General features: G+C 36.6%; 1 protein-coding gene across 1 annotated transcript in view; it reads right to left on the bottom strand.

Annotated features, from left to right (window-relative positions):
• Vwa8 (von Willebrand factor A domain containing 8) overlaps positions 1-22268 on the bottom strand; it is a 381153-nt gene that overhangs the window by 95840 nt on the left and 263045 nt on the right. The window contains exons 38-39 of the mRNA XM_010637116.1: positions 20431-20512; positions 16078-16282 (exon numbers count right to left, since the gene is read on the bottom strand). Of these exons, the coding sequence (XP_010635418.1) occupies positions 16078-16282; positions 20431-20512 (287 nt within the window). The remainder of the gene's footprint in view (positions 1-16077; positions 16283-20430; positions 20513-22268) is intronic.

The following is a 22268-nucleotide window of genomic DNA, read 5'->3' as shown; positions in this document are numbered from 1 at the left end:
CTATGTGCAGTATGTTAATATATATATATATATATATATATATATATATATATACTTGTGTTATAATTAGACATGTTACAGCTCATATACTATTACTTTTTCATTTCTCTCACCAGCCACTTTTCTACATAAGTATGCCTGATGAATTCATAGCTCTACTCTATGTACCCATCATTCACTGTTCCACAAATTCATCAGACCTATGAACTACTCTCATATCACCAGCCTATCCTATTACTAGTTTCTCTCTTTCTCTAAAAGGATACCTATGCTTTCTAGAACGCTCTGCCTCTCCATTTTATTTGGAGTGGTTGTTTTCAGGTGTTCTGCACAGGTGTTCTCTCAGGACTCTTTCACTATCATACTGGGAATTAGTTACCCTTATTTCTTCCCTGGCCAAGGCCAGTCTTTCCACCCACATCTTCCTTTTCTGAGAAAGAACGTTAAGTTTTTTGAGATTTGCACGTTTGATAACATTTACGGTCTACCTGTTCACTTCATTAATGGTGTAGCTGGATATAAAATTCTAGGATAGAAATAATTTTCCCTCCTTGATTTTGCCTTTAGCTTCCAATGCTATGGAGAAGCCCGGTGCCATTAGGATTTCTACTATATTTTATATAATCTGTTCCCTGCTTCCCCTAACTCAGAAGTTTTTAGCATTGTCTCATTATCTGTGGGATGCTAAAATTTCAAGTGCTTTGGTGTGTTTTCCATTTGTTATACTGAACACCTGTTCTTTAGTTCAGTGACACTTTCTGAAAATGCTTTTGTGTCATTTCCTGCCTTTCCTTTTTCTCTTTCTGGAATTTGTATTAGTCAGATGAATTTTTCTTATCTTATTTTTTCTATTTTAAATTTCTTTGAGGTTTGGGAAGGTTCTCTAATGTCCACTTTCTCTTGCATTTTTAATTTCTGCTACCACTTTTTACTTTTCAAGAGGTCCTCCTTATTCTATTACTTTGTTAAAATGGTATCTATGTTTTGTTTTACTTTCTCTTGCTTCTCTGAGAATATTATTTTGTGAAATGTTTTCCTACTGTCTGTACCTTCAAGGTTTATTTTTCTGTTTACTTGTTTCGTTTCCAATCTTTTGTATAACAGGATATATATATATATATATATGCACACACACATACATATATATACACACACACATGTATATATACATATATATGTATACATATATATGTATACATATATATGTACACACACACACACACACACACACAGACACCAGGGATTGAACTCAGGACCTTGTGTTTGCAAGACAGGTGGCAGAATCACTGAGCTAAATTCCTGGTCCCCTCCATTAATATTTTTAAAAAGCACTTAAAAAGTGAGCTTTTGCATCAGAATGAAACTGGTAACAAGTGGATCATTCTGAGGTATCGCAGAAGACTTCCAGATGTTAGCAAAGGTTCTTCTCTTGGACATGTCAGTTTCCAGAGAGGATTTTTCTAATTTCTTATGGATGCCAACTTCCCTGGATCCAAATAAAGAGGGCTTTTAATTTATCCTCCTGTTGGTTGTGTGTTCTCACACCTTTCCTGAACTGTGCAGGTCTCCATTATAGCTTCTGCCTTTTGGAGGGGTGAAGAGCCATCTGTTAGATGCATAAGATGGAGGAGAAAAATCTAGATGCTTACATGGTCCCTGTAGAGTCATTCAATTAATCTTCCAAATTTTAGCACCATCCACACTGCAATCATTAGAGCTACACAGTATCTTCCATTCCTAAAGCTAACAAAAGCTAAAAGAGAAAAGCTAAGCAACACAGCTCCAAGTATGACTTGCTCTTTAGTGTTCTCAGGACTCAGGCTCAATGATGTAGATTTTGCTGCATGTTTTTTTGTTCTTGTTCTAATTTGTCTTTTGAATAAGGGTAAACACTGTAATCCTCAGCTGACAATTGTCCTATCACTGATTTCCTGCTTTTCTTCAAGTTGACAGGTTTAGGAAAAGGCCATTTTTTCAATTCCTTTTTTGGGCCTGACAAAACTATTTTTCCAAACAGAATTATAAACAAAGTTTACATTTTAACACTGGAATAGATGATGAATTGTGTAACTCATCGTATCATGATTAATATTAGGTATCTGGGTAATACTATTTCACTTTAATTTGTCTTTGTCTCCACATAAGCATTAAAAAATTTGCAGCCCAATATTTTTTAAATTCTAAGTTTTAAATTTTTATTATTGACTGATTACTTACTCTTTGTCAGGCACAAATTGTATTTCATTCTTACAAGAACTTCGTAAGCTATTATAGTATGAGATTTATATTATGATTAGAAAATGGGGCTTTAAAAGAATAAGTAATGTGCCAAAAATCATACACACTGTCCAAAAAGGATTTGATGATAGATTTGACTACTACAAATGTCATGTTCCTAAACAATAAGCTTTACTGCTTACAGATAAAAATTATTATTTTATCTGTAATTATAATAGCAAGATTATCTTATAGCCATTATGATGTGATTATATATAAGATTAGAATTGTCAAATTCTAGAGCCATTGATTACCAGCCTATTCACTGCACTTGACATCTCAATAATCAATAAGCGCAAGGACCCAAGTTCGATCCTTGGTAAAAAAAAAAAAAAAAAAAAGGCTTCCCTACAATCATTAGAGTGCTAATTTGCTTCTCTTAGAGAGGTAGTTGATTTAATTTTAACATTCCAATAATGTGATCAGTGGAAGCATTACTTCTAGAGGAACATAAATATCAAGTAGTAGTTTCTTTCTGAAATAAAATGTATATAAGAAAGGAGGCCCCTGCACATGAATCGATGAGCATCATTCCACTTAGGGCAGACTTCTCCTCAATTCTTTGCTCAAACCAAATTCTTGGTTCAAGAAGGGCACTGCCAGTCTGTAACTGGGACAACTGGAGGCTTCCACATTTCCCAGAGACAGCAAGATACCATCATCTGTTTCTTTTTCTTTCAACCCCCTCTCTTTCTATTCACATGCCTCATTTCTGAAAGGCCTTGCTCTCAGGTAACTCATAATTCTCCTCAGGCAGTTGGTTGATAAAGATTTAATTAAGCCTGTGACATGCTGATACCAAACTATACCAGTTTATGAGAGTTAACTGTTAAATATTTAGGAATTTTGCCAGCTTGAAACCAGTCATGGCAGAAAATGTCTACACCATGAAAACTGGCCAACACTATTGATGATTCTCCCTGGTCCATGTGAGAGCGTTATCCGCACACTGCTCAGTATTCTTTTCTCCCGGGACCCCTGCATCTTCACTAGGTACTCCTGACAACTTTAAAGGCTCAAAATGAGTTTCTATGGCTGGAATTTCCCTAATAAGAATAATGACAGAAAATAATTATTATTACACTACCTTGGCAAAAACCAGGTCTACTGATATATCAACAGGAGATAAACAGAAAAGTGTAAAAGTTCACAAAAGCAATCACTTTCTGGGCTAGGAAAGATTCCCAAAGATTCATATAGATATAACAATCCTACAAAACATGAATCACTAATAACAGTGACCTAATGAATTAGCTTGACAAGTGTCCTCAAAGTTACTGACCAAAGCACATGGTTCGGAGTAAACAGAACCATACTTCTTAAAAACAACAAAGAATTGCATACAACCACTGATCTGGAGACAACTTACCCCGTATAAGGAAAACCAAATTTACTAAGAGTGTCAGAAAAGTAATTTAGCAGTTTCTAAAACTGTAAATAGGCCTTAGACATCTTACTGAAGTTTTTTGTTGTGTTTTATTTGATGGTATTGGTGATGGAACTTAGGGAGCGTTAAGCTATATCCTCAGTCTTTCTCTTATTATTTTATTTTATTTTGTTATAAGACAGGGTCTTGCTATGTTGCCCAGACTGGCCTCAGATCTGCGATCCTTTTGCTTCAGACTCCTGAGTAGTTGGTGCAGAGGACCATAATATTGATTATGCCCAAAGCAGGCTGTAAGAGTTAACCACACAATTAGCTTTTTTTATAGAAAAGAGTCTGGCTGAAGCCTATGTGCCAAGGTCAGAGTAACATGCCCAAATTCCATTTCCACAACTAAAACCTTCTGAGAAGGACAATGCTCTAATGACAATCATATATTTTGTCTATTCTGTTCCTAATATGAGAATGCTTTGCCTTGTCTTTTATGAGCCTTGTTTACATTAATTTCATAGAAACCAAATGTTGCCTTTACCCCAACTGATTGCTAATAAAAGTCAGTGCCTGGGACTGGCCAGGGCCTTTGTTGGTTGACCTGGCACTGGTCATCCTGGCACCCTGCTTTCTCTTAGTTCTGTCTCAGTGTATTTTTTTCTCAGGCCTGCATCATATACTGGGCAGGTGGGTCCTGGAACCAGCTGAGATTACAGGTGTGTGCCACTATTCCTGGACCTATTGAGATACTAAAATAATTAAAGCTGCTGGATTAGTGGCTAAAGAAAGGCTAAGCTTAGTTACCTAGGTACATATAACTTCACTGACTCATGGTCCTAGAATATTTACTTTAAGGAGGGGTGATTAATATTGCTTAATTAAATTAGTTATCTTTTCCATGTATTTATTTCTTGCTTCTCCACTTTCTATTTCCAAACATTGATGACACACCTACTTTGCACCAGGCAGAATTTCAATTATGAGAAAGTGTTAGGTCTAGCCTTGCACTGTGTTTCAGAAGATTTAATGCATGTTTAGAGGCTATGGCTAAGGAAGTACTATTCAAAGCCTCAAAAGATTCTACTAGTAATATATGGAGGATTTTCTATAATAAGAAAAGGACATTTGAAAGCTGTAAACTTTTAATCTTTTTGCTTCCAAAAGCAGTTACTAAGAACTTTTTAGAGATCATTTGATTTCTGAGAAAGCTGTGGAGTAGTTTTAATAGCATTATTGGGAGGAACATGAATGAAACACCTTGTAAAGGATATATGAAATATAGCTAGAATTTTGGCTTCTAAGTAACACATGCTTCTGAAAATATGGAGTCTAAAGTAATAAATTTGGTTTTTAAAAATGGATTCTAGGCCATTCAGTGGGACCGAGTAGCTGCACCCTCCCCAGCCTGCATGCCACCAGCTCCAGCAAGGAAGGTAGCCATGCCTTGGAAACCACCCCCCCACCCCACTCTGAGACTTCCTGATTGGGCCAGTCCTTGGACCTACTCTACAGAGGCATAGGTGGCCATAAAGGGTATTTTTTCTGAGCTCCCAACTTTGAACATCTTTAAAGAAAGGGTGGGGGAAACCTGTAATAGAACTATGTGGAGTTCAACCCTGCAGGTTGGGGAACTCAATTTGGGCCTTGTGGCCTGAGGTCATTCTCAGTCACAGGGATCTGCCATTAGGTAGCTGAGATCAGGGGACTTGGTTCTGCACATGGCTGCACACATGGTATATTATGACAGAAGAGATATAGTCTGAAAGAAGCCCTTCAAATTCATTTTTGTTCTTTTCCTCATTCTACTCTGCAAATTCTTTCTCTTTTCTGTCCTCTTTCTCCAACTCAGTCTCTTGCTCCTCCATATTATCCCTGATGTCCCTTTCTGTTCCTGATACTACCCTAACTCAGACTTCTTCTTTTATCATTTTTTTTATTTTCTTTGTGTTCTTTTCTTCTGTCATTTTACCTCACTCATGGGTCAGTAGTTTCAAGGGAAAGTGAGCCCCTATTACTGTTAAGGGGATATATTCTTGTCCTTACTCTAGCACTCTGTCTATCCCTTTTGAATTTAATAGTTTCATAAAGACTGTATGGTCATTCTATGTCCTTTGGCTTCACTTGAAACCTTCTCCAATTCCTTCACTTACCTACTCCTCTCATCCTAACTCTGTCTAAGCCCCCATCCTAAATGGTAAAGATGCTATATTGAAAAGCATACTCACTGCAAACATATTTTGGGCTGCTTCTTGATTTTAATTTAATTCACATGGTTCAAAGGGGCTAGATTAATGACTACCACAAGTGCTCAATTTGCAAGTTGTGCTTGATCCTACTGTGCTGCTGATTGTATCAATTGGGGTAAAGGATTGTGATTGATTTAATGAGTTGTTTTCTCCGATATTATGAAAATGAGAATGTCTGTGAGTCATTAGAGACTCAAAAGCTAAAGTGCAACTACAGCAGGAAGATTTAAGTAATAATCCAGAAATTAAACCAAGGACAACCCAACAACAAAAATAAAAATGAGAAAACACTTCAGCAAGATACAAAGACAGACTTCCAGTTCACCAATGGCAAACAGCAGGGCAAATGAGGATGAAAAGTCTGATAATGAACCAGCAGGACACCCTGAACTCATAGCACAAGAAGTAACAAAACACATCAATCAGGCTCTAGAAAAATTCAAAACAGAAATAATTTCCCAGATAACCATAGAGATAGTGAGCAAAATGGAAGTCATGATTCGAGACTCTAGAACAGAAACTGAGAAAAAAAATAGATGAGCTCAGGACCATGATAGAAGCCATGAAGGCCCATCATAAGAAAGAAATGGAAACAATGAATGCCCAACAGAGGAAAGAAATGGAATCCATAAAACAGCTTCAAACAGATATCCAGGAGATTAAAAATGCTATTGGAAGTGCACATAACCAAATAAAAGACTGCGAAGACAGAATTTCAGATATAGAAGATAGGATCACAGGCAGTGACTGTGAAAAAAGAGGTCTCTCAAAAACAGTAAGGGACCATAAGAAATCAATCCAACAACTTCTAGATGATGCAAAGAAAAATAACATAAGACTGATAGGAATTCATGAAAAAGCAGGAGAAAATGCAAATGACCTAAAAAAAAGATCTTCACAGAATTAATGACAGAAAACTTCCCAAGCAGAAGGGAAGAATTAGACATACAGATAAGTGAGGCACATAGAACTCCATCCAGTCACGATAAAAAAAAATCTACACCTGGACATATAATAATCAAGATCCCAGAAACCCAACAGAGGAACAAAATACTACAAACAGTAAGAGCAAAGAAACAAATCACATGCAAAGGAAAGCCCATCAGAATCACAGCAGACTTTTCAAGGAGAGCCTGGAGTGAAGTATTTCAAGTACTAAAAGAAAACAATCTCCAACCTAGACTGATGTATTGTGCAAAACTCTTTCAAAATGGAGGGGGAAATAAGATACTTCCATGACAAAGAACACCTGAGAAACTACATGAATACCAAACCAGCACTACAAGGAATTCTAAACAATATCCTAGAAAAACACAGTGAAGGTCACAACACCATGAGGCCCAACAGACCAAATCAAACAGGCAAGGCAAGAAACTAAAAGGAGAGGGGGGAAAAAGAAAAAAGAGTCAACAAAAGGACAATAACATGACAATAATAAGTCAGTACATATCAATTATAACCATCAAGTCAGTGGCCTCAATTCACCCATCAATAGGAATAGACTGGCAGAATGGATTAAGAAGTAAAATCCAACAATATGTTTTATACAAGAAACACACCTAGTGCAAAAAAGAAGCCCATAAACTGAAAGTGAAAGGATGGAAAAAAATACTCCATGTAACAGGAGCCCAGAAAAAAAGCAGGGGTAGCAATCTTATTCACAGACAAAGTAAATTTCAAGCCAAAACTGATTAAGAGAGACAAAGAAGGCCACTACATTCTTGTAAAGGGAACAATTCAAGAGGAAGAGATGACAATCATAAACATATATGCACCAAATATTAATGCCCCCAACTATATAAAACAAATACGAAGTAACACGAAAAAGCAAATAAGCACTAATACAATTGTAGTGGGGGATCTAAATACCCCACTATCACAAATAGACTGATCATCTAGGCAGAAAATCAACAATGAAATACTAGAACTCAATCAAGCTTTTGAACACATGGACTTAAAAGACATCTATAGAGTGTTCCACAAAATCAGAATATACATTCCTTTCAGCTGCACATGGGTCATTCTCCAAGATAGACCACATACTAGCTCACAGAACAGGTCTGAATAAATGCAAAAGAATAGGTGATTGCTTGTATATTTGCCACGACCACTCCAGTGGAGTCTGCGTGACAATGCCGGTCACCTGGCAGAAACCAGACCTGAGGTATCGTCCCCAAGGGGTTAAGCCTCCTGGAAGTCCTTGGCACACACCACATGCGAAGTCAGCCGTGAAGAGAATAGCTGGCCTCTCTGCCTGCAGTTTGGGGACATTGGGTTCATTTGTAATTCTGTTCTATTTTGTCTTTATTACTATTTGTTCATTATCTGTAGAATTGTATTCTGGGCCCAGGAAAGGTTAGGAACAATTAGATGTTCCTAGAGATGGGGAGGTATTGGGGCACAAGAGGACGGGCAGCCAAAGTGCTGACCCTGAGCCCCGGACTGTGAAGTCCTGAAGGTGATCCTGAAGGTGACATGCTGAAGCCAGTCCTTTGTTTTACAAACTTCCCCTTCTGACTGCGTATAGGTGTGGTCTTACCTTGACCTTGTGGTCTTAGTTTTTACAGTACTATTGTCTATCTTTCTCATGCCTGCCTGTGACTGGAATCACTCTTGAGGTGTGCCCTTGAAACTAGTATATAAACACCTAGAGTTAGAAATAAAATTGCAGCAGCTACTACCTTCACTACTCAGTGCTGTGTGGTTTCTGACTGTTGCCGCCGAACCTGCTCCCACCTTTCTGAAGATCCCTGTTCTCCATGTGAAATCCAGTCTTTGCTCCCCTACGGTCGGTAGCATATATTATCAGGTCATAGTGCAATCAAGCTGGAGATCAACAGCATAAGAAACTGTAGAAACTTCACAAACACATGGAAATTGAACAACACTCTCCTGAACAATCAATGGATCACAGAGGAAATTAAAGAAGAAATTAGACAGTTTCTACAAATAAATGAAAATGCCAATACAACATAGAGGAATAAATGGGACACAATGAAAGAAGTCCTGCATAGAAAATTCATAGTACTGAATGCCCATGCTAGGAAAACAGAGCGAGCGCAGATGAACAACTTAATGATGAATCTTAGACTACTCGAAAAACAAGAGCAAGAAAAACCCAAAGCTCGAACAAGAGAGGAAATTATAAAGATTAGAGCAGAAATCAGTGCAATGGAAACTAAGAAAACAATACAAAAAATAAATGAAAGAGTTGGTTTTTTGAAAGAATAAATAAAGTCGATAAACCCTTAGCTAATCTTAACAAAAAAGGGAAAGAAATGGCTCAGATCCATGCAATCAGGAATGAAAAAAGGTGAAGTCACAACAGATCCAACAGAAATCCAGAGGCTCATTAATACCTACTTTGAGAACCTGTACTCTAATAAAATAGAAAACACAGAAGAAATGGACAGATTTTTAGATACTTATGAATTACCAAAGTTGAAAAAGGAGATAAAAACATTCTAAACACCCCGATTACAGTCAGTGAAATTGAAAATGTAATAAAAAATTAACCAACAAAGAAAAGCCCAGGTCCTGATGGATTCACTGCTGGATTTTACAAGACATTTAGAGAAGAACTACTGCCTTTACTCTTCAAAATTTTCAGTGAAATTGAAAGGAAGCTATACTTCCAAAATCATTCCTGAAGCAAGTATCATTTTGATTCCCAAACCAGGGAAAGATGCAACTATAAAAGAGAACTACAGGCCAATCTCCTTAATGAATATAGATGCTAAAATTCTTAATAAGATACTAGCAAACGGAATACAGAGGATCATCAAGAAGATCATACATCCTGACCAAGTCGGATTTATTCCAGGGTTGCAAGGATGGTTCAACATATGTAAGTCAGTAAGTGTAATACACTACATTAACAATGTCAAGGAGAAAAACCATATGATCCTCTTGATAGATGCAGAAAAAGCATTTGACAAAATTCAACATCCATTCATGATAAAAACCCTGCAAAAAATTGGAATAGATGGTCTACTTCTCAACCTAATAAATGCTATCTACAAAAAACCAACAGCCAACATCATAATAAATGGCCAAAAACTGAAAACTTTCATGTTAAAATCAGGAAAAGACAAGGATGCCCACTATCACCACTCCTCTTTGATATAGTTCTGGAAACATTAGCCACAGCAACTAGACAAGAGAAAGAAATTAAAGCAATAAAGATAGGAAAGGAAGAACTTAAACTGTCATTATTTGCTGATGATATGATACACTACATTGAAGACCCAAAAAACTCCACCAAAAGAGCTCTACACTTAATTGCTTCAGTCGAGTAGCCAGATACAAGGTGAACACCCAAAAATCAATAGCCTTCTTGTACACAAATTACAGACTCACTGAGAGAGAAATTAGGGAACAATTCCTTTCACAATAGCATCCCCAAAAATGAAGTATCTAGGAATCAATCTAACACAAGAAGCAAAAGACCTCTACACTGAAAACTACAGCACTCTGAAAAAAGAAATCAAAGAGGATATAAAGAAATGAAAAGATCTCCCCTGCTCCTGGGTAGGAAGAATCAACGTAGTGAAAATGGCCATACTACCAAAACTGCTATACAGATTCAATGCAATACCAATTGAAATTCCAACACTATATTTCACAGAACTAGAAAAAATAATTCAAAAATTCATTTGGAACCATAAGAGACCTAGAATACCAAAAGCCATCCTAGGCAACAGAGACATGGTAGGAGGTATAACAACTCCCAATTTGAAGCTACACTACAAAGCCACTGTGATAAAAACAGCATGGTGCTGGCAAAGAAACAGATCTGAGGATCAGTGGAACAGATTGGAATACACAAAAACAAATCCAGATGTGCTCAGCTACGTCATCTTTGACAAAGGAGCTGACCATCCTCAGTGGAGGAAAGATAGCCTCTTTAATAAATGGTGTTGGAAGCTGCGCATGGTGGCGCATACCTGTAATTCCAGCACTCAGGAGGCTGAGGCAGGAGGATCGCTGCAGGTTTGAGTCTAGCCTGGGCTATATAGTGAGTTCCAGGTCAATCTCAACTACATAGTGAGACCCTGTCTCAAAAAACTAACTAACTAACTAAATAAATAAATAAATGGTGTTGGAAAAACTGGATTTCAACCTGCCAAAGACTAAAACTGGACCCTTATCTTTCACCATGCACTAAATTAAAATCCAAGTGAATTAAAGATCTAAATATTAAAACAGAAACACTAAACTTGCTAGAAGATAAGTTAGACAGAACTCTTGAAGACATTGGCATAGAAAAAGATTTTGTGAACAAATCCTCAATAGCACGGGAACTGGCAGAATGAATCAATACCTGGGATCCCATTTATTAAAAGGCTTGATGTATGCACACACATGTTTACAGCGGCACAGTTTGTAATAGCTAAAACTTGGAAACAGCCCATTTGCCCCTTAGTTGGAAACTGGATAAAGAAGATGTGGTTTTTCTATAAAATGGAATACGACTCAGCCATAAAGAATGAGAAATGAGACTCATTCATAGGAAAATGGATACATATTGAGGATGTACTCCTAAGTGAAATAAATAAGTCACACATGTGTAAACACCAAATAGTTTCTCTGGTGTTAAACTGTAATAGTGTGTGAGATCCTAATGAGATAAATGACATTGTGAAATGGGAAGAAAAGGGCTAAAGGTGTGGGGAAAGTGGGAAGGGTAGGGGAAGGGTAATAAGGGAAAAGAAAAAAATGTGAGATAATGAAAAGATGGAAATAAAGTGTTTGTAAATGGGGAGGGGAGGAGGGGGTGAAGGGAGGGCAGGGACAAGGGGAAAAATGAGAACCAAGACCTGTCATGTAAAGGTACAAGATCCCAATAATAAATGTCACTGTACTGTATACCTAAAATGTACCAATAAACTCATTAAACAAAAGAAAAAAAGCATTCTAGGAACTACTATAGTAATGCTTATAGTAATGCTTCAAATTTGTTATAGTTATTTACTAGCTCTTATCAAATTCATGAATACATTTTATATGCAGAGCTCCATTAAGTACATGCTCACAAGCTGTACTCATTTTAAAAATATACTGGTGTGAACCAGAGAGTTAGCTCAGTGGCACCATGCCTGCCTGGCAAGCACAAGGTCCTGAGTTCAGTTCCTGGTTTGGAAAAAAAAAAAATATATATATATATATATACACATATATTTATACATATATACACATACACACACACACACACACACACACACTGATGCATTCATTTTAAAAATTAAAATCAAAAGTGCCTTCATAGGCAATACATCTAGGAGACTGAAACGTAGCAAACAGATAAAAGGTAGTGGAAAAAGCATGTAACTCACTGTTTATCCACATATAGAAAGTCTATCTGCTACTACCCAGAGGGATCAGGAAAATATGGGAGTCCATTCATGATAGATAAATTGGTAGGTTGTTTTCCTGGAGCATCTATCATACAACAAGAACCACGCCAAGAAAGCAGTGTGTAAACCTCCAAGGCAGGAGGCCAGGGGCTGATTTAAACTGCTGGAGGGCAAAGATATACAGTAAGTTCATTTGGCCACTAGATGGCGATCAGGTTACTCCACCAGTGATGGAAAGCGGCAGCCAACCAGCAGATGTGATAGCATTAAAAGTGTATTCTCAGTTCTTTTGGAAAGATACCCAGCAGAGGGATGGCTGGGTCAAATGAAAACTCCAGTCCCAGCTCTTTGAGATATCTCCATATTGATTTCCATAGTGGTTGCACTAGTCTGCACTCCCACCAACAATGGAGAAGGGTTCCTTTCTCCCCACAACCCCGCCAACATTTGTTATTGTGTGATTTCTTGATAGCGCCGTTCTTTGTGGGGTGAGGTGGAATCTCAGTGTTGTTTTCATCTGCATCTCTCGAATGACCAGTGATGTGGAACATTTTTTCAAATATTTTCTTGCTGCTTTTACTTCTTTGTCTGAGAAATGTCTCTTCATTTCGGATGCCCATTTTTGAATTGGGTCTTTATATTTGGGGGGACTGATTGTTTTGAGTTCTTTATATATCCTTGATAATAGTCCTTTGTCTGAGGAACAGCTGGTAAAAATTTTTTCCCACATTGTAGATTGTCTCTTAGTTCTGCTGATGGTTTCTTTTGAAGTACAGAAGCTTTTTAGTAAGATGAGATCCCAGTTGTTGATTCTATCTGCTAGTTCCCGTGCTACTGAGGATTTGTTCATAAAGTCTTTTCCTATACCAATGTCTTCCAGAGTTCTAAAAGAATCATATCACAGAGAAGTATGTGCACCCATGTTTATAGCGGCACAGTTTGTAATAGCTAAATCTTGGAAACAATCTATTTGCCCATCCGTTGGAAACTGGATAAAGAAGTTGTGGTTTTTCTATAAAATGGAATATTACTCAGCCATAAAGAGAGAGAGAATAGATTCATTCATAGGAAAATGGATACATATTGAAGATATACTCCTAAGTGAAATAAATAAGTCACACATGTGTAAATATCGAATAGTTTCTCTGGTGTGAATAATCTGCAACAATGCATAAGATTCTAATAAGATTACTGACATTTAGAAATGGGAAGAAAGGAGCTAAAGGTGTAGGGAAGGTGGGATGGGTAGGGGAAGAGTAAAAAGGGAAAAGAAAAAAAAGTGAGAGAATGAAAAGATGAAAATAAAGTGTTTGTAGATGGGGAGGGGAGGAGGGGGTGAAGGGAGGGCAGAGGTAAGGGGAAAAAATGAGAATCAAGACTTGTCATGTAGAGGTACAAGATCCCAACAATGAATGTAACTGTACTGTATCCCTAAAATGTACCAATAAACTCAATTAAAGCTGAAAAAAAAAGTCTATTCTCTTTTCTTAGTTTGTCTATGAAAGGTCTAAACTCCAAAAATCAGTGGCAAACCTATGTTGAATAAAGAGTCCATAAATGTGGTGCCTTGAGGGATTGAACAGGAAAGAAATTATAAGAAGACAAAGATTTCTTGTTATTACCTGGAATGATTCCTGTTTAGATTTGGTTGTGCCATCTCCTTATAAATAATAAAATGAACTGCCCTAACTGCAAGTCTACTGCCTCATTATTTATCAAGAGATTTGACAAAACAGTAGAACACTGTTAGTCTATTTGGACAAATCATCCTATCAATTTAGACATACAGATGTATGCTCACAATTCATATCTGTTTGAAAAAAATAAATATATACAGAGAGAAAATTTTATACAGAGGGAGAATTTTAGCTAACATCTATTCTAGTTTGCCACATGCAACAATTAATTAATTCTGAATTATATAGCTTTATTACTAAATTTGTCTTATTTCTGATATCTGAATTTTGAAATGGAGACATAAAGTTATGTACTTCCTAGAAAATGTTTGATTTAGAGAAAGCTCAGATATTACATTGTATTATGTAGCCAAGTATTTTGGTTATTCTTGTGATGTTAGGTACTATAATTCTATTAATTTCTAACTTAATAACTATATATTCTCATTAAATAAATATAGCTTTGGGTATATAAAAGCATAAAATGAATACTTTGTGATAATTTAAATGAAGAATTCCATTAGTCATGAAATAGCTTCAGTTACCAATGTAATTTAGTATACATATAAAAATATTGATCATCTGTTGTATATTCATCATCATTCTAGGTTTTTGGAAAACAGATTCATAATACAGTCAGAGAAATCCTAGGGAAGAAGAGCTATACAGTCAAAACATAGTTTTTAATTTTTGCAGCAGTCAGGAAACACTATCAAAATCATTACTAAAATCTTTCTTAAAGTTCTTTTGAGAAAAAAATAAAATGCTCAATTTAGGTCATAAATCTTTTTTTTTTCCTTCTCCCTTCTTTCCTTCACCACCTCATTCCTCTTCTCATTTGAACATTTTATTCCCAGAATTCTTGACCACTGGAAAAACATGACCTTTGATCTCTATAACATATGAGATATTAAAATAAAATATATGAAATTTAAATACAATAGTATTTACTATTACATGTCAATAACTATAGTAAAGCTAGGAGCTTAATTCAGAGAAAAAAATAATGTTTAGCATAATAAAAGAAATAGAATCAATCAGTTTTCTAAATGTTGCTATAGTGATCAGCATTTACCTATTGCTATAGTAGATAAATGTTGACATGTTTATTTTATAGCAATATGCTCCTTAAAATTTAATTATTTATGTCCCAAAAGGACTTGAGGTTGCTAGCTTATTTTGCTTTTAGATTTTCAAAACCTTCATATAAACTTTTAAGAATCTAAGAGAAACATGTATCATTCATTCACAAATATATTGATTTTCTTCTAAGGGAAATTATAAAATAATCACATAAAATAGTAATTATTAGTCAATTTATTGATTGATAGAATAATTGGTGGAAACATCTTATTAATTGGCTCTTTGCAGATCAACACTGTTGGCAAGGACCTACTTTCTTTTTTGGAAGATAAGAATGAAACGTAAACAGAATTTTTTCACATATTAAAATAAATAAATTTCAAATAAATCATTTCATTATATGCATACATATACAGAGTAATGTATGCATACAATAATATGAATGAGGAATATTTATTTACACATATAGATATAGATATATTTCAATTAGTTTCAGACAACTACTAGTCATTTCTAGAGTTGCTGGTTGCTGGATTTTCCTTTTGATTTAGTGGCTGGTCCCATGTTTCTCTCCAGCACAGGACTGGGTTTACTCATTGTGACTGCTAAATTTACATTATCTAGAAAAAAGAAAGCCAGCAATAGCCGTTTTGCTAACCTCTAGCCTAGAGGTTTGAGCCTTGTAAGAGCTGGCTGGATGTTAGCTTTTCAGTGATTCTGTTTCCTAGGTAGCATGTAGAGATGCTGATGACAGCGGTAGTAGAAGTGGCAACAGATGAAACAAAGGTGGTGCTGGAAACTAGTAAATGCTAAATATTCAACAAGAAAGGCCAATAGTTGGATTTGCACGTCCTTTTTATTAACCTGTTTGCTTAAGCACTAATAGAAAAAAAGGCACATTTTAATTTTTTCACTACTTTTATGTGGATCTTTTTTGTTATAAGTTCAAAAATTATTTTAGCCATTTAAGCACCAATATTTAAGTCAGTAAGCTAGAAGTTTTCCCAAGTGTGGCATTTTATCTGAGTGTGTACCATAAGAGGTAGGGTTAGTACATGTGGTACCTGCATGTGTCTGTCACCTTCTTGCCCAATCATGTTTCTCCATTCCATGAGTGATCGCTGCAGACGTTCAAGTCCAGTTTCCCAAAGCCTGATGTGACCTCCCATGTCAACGGTAACAACGCCACTTTTGTCCCACTCAGCCAACAGCGCATCTGAGTCCGAAATAGTTGACAGCCATGTAGTATAGGGCGAGAGAGACTCTGATCTGAAAAAGGAATCCAAAGTGAAGACCAGAAGCTATAAAAACAAAGCAGGAATGTAATACTTTATATTGAAATGTTCTTAAAAAGTTTGTTCACAGCATCATCCATCCTGTCATGCCTGCTCTTACCTGCCTCACAGCACAGGGAGGGTAAGAGGATGTGCGTTATGAGCAAAAGTGAAACAGACATACTGAGTTTGTAAACACAAAGCAGGATAATAATGAATATAAAAAACATTATTATATTCATAATAATGAACATAAAAAATAATGAATATAAAAAACATTCATTTTAATGAATATAAAAAAATGAATCACAATATGTTATATATGGATAATTTAGGCAATGAAGCCAGTTAAATTTATGTAGGTTCCGTAATTGCTATAAAGAATTTGTTATAGACTGAATGTTTCCCCAAATTCACAGGCTGATATCATTAGTATCCATTCGAGGACAGAGTAAGAAGGCAGCCATCTGAAAGAACCCTCACCAGGAAATGAACTGGCCAGCACCTTGACTATGGCTTTGGCAGCTTCCACATGATGAGAAATAAATGTTTGTCATTTAAGCCACCAAGTCTGTGGTACTCTGTTATAGCAGCCTGATCTGAGTAGAACTCTTAATCATAAGTACCTTAAGAGATAAGATAGTAGCATATCCCGCTGTAAAGAACAAAAATACACAGTAATATATTGTCTATTTATATTTTCCTGGATTTATGGCACCAGATGACCCTGTCAGAGAAAAAAACTAGCTCTATTCCAATTAATGCCTCCCACACTACACTGGGGGGATCAATCTTTAGAGGTCTCACGTCACTGCTGAAACCAATATTTTGCTTCTGCATTTCAAATACATTTGTATTTGATTTTTATCTTTTCTTTCTCCCTCCCTTAATCCCTGCCCCTTCTTTTTTTCTTTTGCTTGTTTGTTTTTCCTGTACAGGGAATCAGACTCAGAACCAGGTAGGCATGGCACCACTGAGCTACATCCCCAGATCAATGTTTACCTTTTCTGACTGTCAAAATGGTATAACAAGGAATATATATATATATTTCTTATATATTTTACAATTATTTTATTATACATAATTACCATATGTACGGTAATTTTTAGGAAGGAAAAGACTGTAAGTGTCAAGTGCATACTTCTTAGACGTTTTTAGGATGAAGGGAAAAGGAGAATGGCACCATGTGTTTCAGAAGTATCTTACAAGACTCCTAGATGGACTCAGAGAAGGTAATATTTGATATACAATAGGATTTACTTCATAGTACTCTATGAAAAAATTGGTTTAGGAAAAATATTAGTAGTTGCAGATAGGAAGTAAAGAGCTATTCAAGAATGATGAAATTTATCTATGTGAAATTATGTGTCGAGAACGCTTAAGCTGTAGAGCACTACTGAGCATTGTATCTGTCTTTGCCTCTCTTGAATTTATTGCAAAATTTAAAATTTACAGGGGCAACTTGTTACTAAAAAAGGAAGTACTAAAGAAATCACATATACGCTACAGCTTGTATGTCAGGTTTAGAATCACTTTCTAAGTGTTTCTCATATACTTAATTACAAAGTTTTAAATAAACACAAAAATTATAATAATAAAGCTTAGATTTATATACATTCATATATGAGAGTTAGGAAGTATCATTTTAAAAATGAAAATATGTAGAAAAAAACGCAAAGGAAAAAATATGTGATGCATTCATTTGGCCTTGTAGTTACATATAGTCTTATTATTATATATTCTATTAACTGAAGTTAGCCATCAAATGGAAAATTCCCGATATCTAGCAGAATGCTAAATTTTAGCAACAGGCAAAACAAATGAAATCCACATGGATTATTCCCTCAAAGATCAAGGCATACTGACAGTGAAATGAACTCTTGAAATGAGGAAACTCCAAAGCAAGAGGTCTTATAAGTATAGATTATATACTAGATTTCAAAGACGTAGAGGAAAAATGGAACATAAAATGTCTCATTAATATTTTTGCTTCAGCAGCACATGTATTAAAATTTTTATATTAAATACATGTCAAAGTAAAAAATGAGAATATTTTGGATACACTGGGTTAAACAAAATATTAAAGTTAAGTTCACCTATTTTTCTCCCTCCCTTTCTCCCCTTTTCCTTTCTTTCTTTATTTGTAGTGGGAATTGAATCCAGGGCCCCTGGATTGATCTACATCCTCAGCCCTTTTTCATATTTTGAGACAAGGTCTTGCTAAATTGCTAAGGTGCCTATGCATGAACCTGCAATCTGTGCTGGGATCTTTTTATGTTTTCAATGTGGCTACAGTAAGTGTAAAATTGTATTTATGGCCTGAATTGCGTTTCAACTGGGAAGTGCTGCTCTGTAGGTGTGAATTACAGCGCTCAGCTGTGCCTGGTTGCACCTACAGCTCCTCTTCTACCAGTTCTCATGGCAGGTAGAGCAGGTAGCTCATACAGAAAATTTCAAAACTCTGAAATAAAAAGCTCTTGGGGGAGAAATTAAGAGAAATCTTGGAAAAAATTATCATCGCTTCAAAATGCTTTAAAAAAGATGCTCTTTGCTTTTGTTACTTGAACTAATCATACATCTTTATGAAAAACAACTGAGTTGTAATAAGGAATTTCCTCAAGTTTTAGCCATTTTCCATTAAAATGCACATAAACATGTTCCAAGATGTAAAGTTGTGTGTGTGTGTGTGTGTGTGTAAATATTTTAATCCAATTAAAGGGTTCTAAGACATGTTAATTGTTTATTGCTGAGTTATTTCATACTGTCATGCCGAGCTCTTTTTTTCTTGGGGTTAGAGGAAAAGGAAGAAAGATTGGTGATGTTTTGAGTGATTGACAACTAAGGCTGTCCCTGGCCTTCCTTTGATACAGGAAAGCTCTCCAGGTCCCTCTGATTAAGACTGCAGCCAAAGCCACCCACTGTTTTCTGGAGGGTTCAGTCACAAGTGAGAAAGTACCTGGCTTGGGGGAGTAGAATGTGATCTTTGTTTTTGTTTTTGTTTTTGTTTTTTGGTTTTGAGACAGGGTCACACTATGCAGTTGAGAATGACTTGGAACTCACTATGTAGCCCAGGCTGGGCTTGAACTCACAGCGATCCTCCTGCCTCAGCCTCCCAAGTGTTGGGATTACAGGCGTGCTCCACCACACCCAGTTTAGAATATCATCTTAATCCAGACCAAAGTAGAGTGGAAAGTAGAGAGGAAGGAGGCTTTGGCCTGGAGGGACAAGTCAGGATAAAGAGGAACGCACCTAGGCTCAACAAAGGGAGACAAGGCACAGATAGGCTCAGGGAAGGGCAGGCTGCAGGTGAGAACACTTGTCTTTGTGTTCCCTAAAGACTTCCTGCTTTTGTATCTGGAGTCTAGCTGATTTAAAGGCATTGCTTCCACCTCTGGACAATAATAAGGGCAGTAGACAGTAATGAGATCCCGTCTAAATCTCTGGGAATCCTTTGACTACTGCATAGCCTTCATGACAGCAGATGTACAGTAAAGCATTTAGAACAATATTAAACAAATGCTATTTAAATTCCTTTGACATTTTGAATATAAACTTCAGAAAACCAATATATAAAGTTAATAAATATTAAAATTCCTGTAATACTAACTATGCTATTTTTGTACAGAAAAACAGCATTAGAACAGATCAAACAAAAAAAAATGAAAACTAGAAGGCTGTAAAACTTATACCTATTCCCAGCTTAGCACTTATAGTTTATTTGAAATATTTGAATATTTTTCCAAAATGAAAATAAAAATGCCAGTAAAGCATGTAGAACAGCAAGATATAAACCAAGTGTAATGAGGGAAAGAAGAGTTTGCTATTTAAGGAGGTAAAAACTACACATTTATTCAGAGAACTCGGGAAGAATTCTCTCTCTCCTCTCTTTTTTTTTTTTTTTTTTTGGTACTGGGGATTGAATCCAGGGAACAATAAGTCACATCCCAGCCCTTTAATTTTTTTTAATTTAAATTTGAGACAAGGTCTTACTAAATTGCCCAGGCTGGTCTCAAACTTGCAATCTTCTTACTTCAACCTCCTGAGTAGCTGGGATTACAAGTGTGTACCACTGTGCCTGGCTAAGAACTCATGTTTTTTTAAAAATGACAATACTAAGCTATGCACAAAGGTGAAATGAATTACCTGGGAACAGGAATGTATCGTAGTTGCTTTGATTGAAGATCAGTGACTTCTATATAACCAGCTGTCTGTGGAGGGTTAACATCTGCAAATAAGTCATGATATGAGTTAAATATTAAAGGTCTGGTTGGCAACAAAGTAGGAGCCCAAGAATACTTGAATACCACCACTAAAAGCACAACAAAGTTATAAGCAGACTAGGGTAGAACGCTGGAATCTACTGGACAAGGTACTAGGTAAGTCCAGCTCTAGGCTAGACTGAAAATTGTTTCCCTCATAGAAACATGGGGATTGTCAAAGTGAAGTACATGACCTACGATCTTTTAGTGGCAGAAAACAGCCCCTTTTTTTCCTTGTCTTTGATAGCTTCTCAAGATGTGTTGATATTTTAGCACTTACAGGCTTCCCCGCGCCCCCATTCTGGGGATTGAACTCAGGGCCTCATGCATGCTACCCAGGTACTCTACCACTGAGTCCTTAGCACTTGTAGTTTATTTGAAAATAGCTCATCATCTGAATCCTATTTCCCTTTTTGGGAAGTCACAACCTTGCTCAGAGGGAGTCAGTAAAACATGGCGGAATTAACACCCAGTTTGTAATCAGTCTCAGTTATATTAACCTCTCTGAGGTCTGTTCTCCATATTTGTAAAAGGGGGACAACAATAACATCTAAGAAACACAGCATTATTTTGAGGATTAATGAAATGAGTAAATGCACAGCACCTAATTAGTAGTTGCCCAGGGAATAAATAATATGTGTCATAATTAGGGCCCTGAAGATAGAGGAGAAGGTAGGGTGAGAACGGGCCCCTGGGTAAGGACTCTGGGTTATAAAACACATGTAAAGCTTGGGGTAGAATAAGACAGAGATGTGGGGCCAGAACCCCACCTCCAATTTTAGGTTTTCTTCTAGAAAATTCCAGGGCTTTATGACTTCTGTCACCCTGAGTCCCACCACCACCCTGAAAGTACCAGCTGCTACCACTGGTACCATGGATCAACTCGGAACTCTGTACATGCGAGGCAGGCATGACGCCACACTGAGCTAAATTCCCAGCGCTAAAAGCACTGCTTCGAATGCTGACCACAACAAAGACTTACCATTCCAGCTTGCGTGATGAGGAAGCTGAGGCTTCCACAGGTAAAGTGCTAATGGGACTCATTTGGTGTGACTTAGCTGGAGAGTAATGGAGATGGCATTCAAGCACAGGCCTTTCTGGCTTTAAAATCTATGCTCTGCCTGTCACTCCACAGCCTCTACCTGAGCTGGCCATAGGTCAATAGATATTTGTAAAATAGCCCTGTTTTATTGGAAAGATAAAACTGAATGTTGTTTTTAAATCAGGCTATCTAAAAAATTCAACGTATCTCTTTTTTTTTATTTGCCAGACATGTTTGAGCTTACTTTCACTAGATATCATGCAAAGACATACTGCCTTTGAGGAGCTCACACAACAAAGAAGAAAGTTCCCTACCTCCCTCCTTCCCTTCCGTTTTCTTTTTCTTCTCAAGCCCACTCTGGGCCTCTGGAGACTTGTAAATGATTTGAGTGGGAATTACAACTCTGGGGTCAGGGATGAGCTGCAGAGTTGGGCAAGACGTCCCAGGGAGCAAAAGGCTGAGGAGGAAGAGAAGGTGATGTACAGGGAAAGGAGCAAAAAGAAAAGAGAGTTGCTCTATCATGTGATCAACTATATGGACTGGCTGTCCCCAGACAACCAGACAATCTATATAAAATGAACATGCTTATTATAAAAATCACACACTATCTGCATTGTGCTGCTTGGGATATAAGGCTAATTGTCATTAAAGTTTTATAATACATACATATACATATATAT

Source organism: Fukomys damarensis, unplaced genomic scaffold (genome assembly GCF_012274545.1).
Source record: "Fukomys damarensis isolate Sample0158 unplaced genomic scaffold, DMR_v1.0_HiC HiC_scaffold_38, whole genome shotgun sequence".
Taxonomy (NCBI): Eukaryota; Metazoa; Chordata; class Mammalia; order Rodentia; family Bathyergidae; genus Fukomys; species Fukomys damarensis.
The sequence above is the reverse complement of the archived record's forward strand: the minus strand, read 5'-3'. Positions and strand labels throughout refer to the sequence as shown.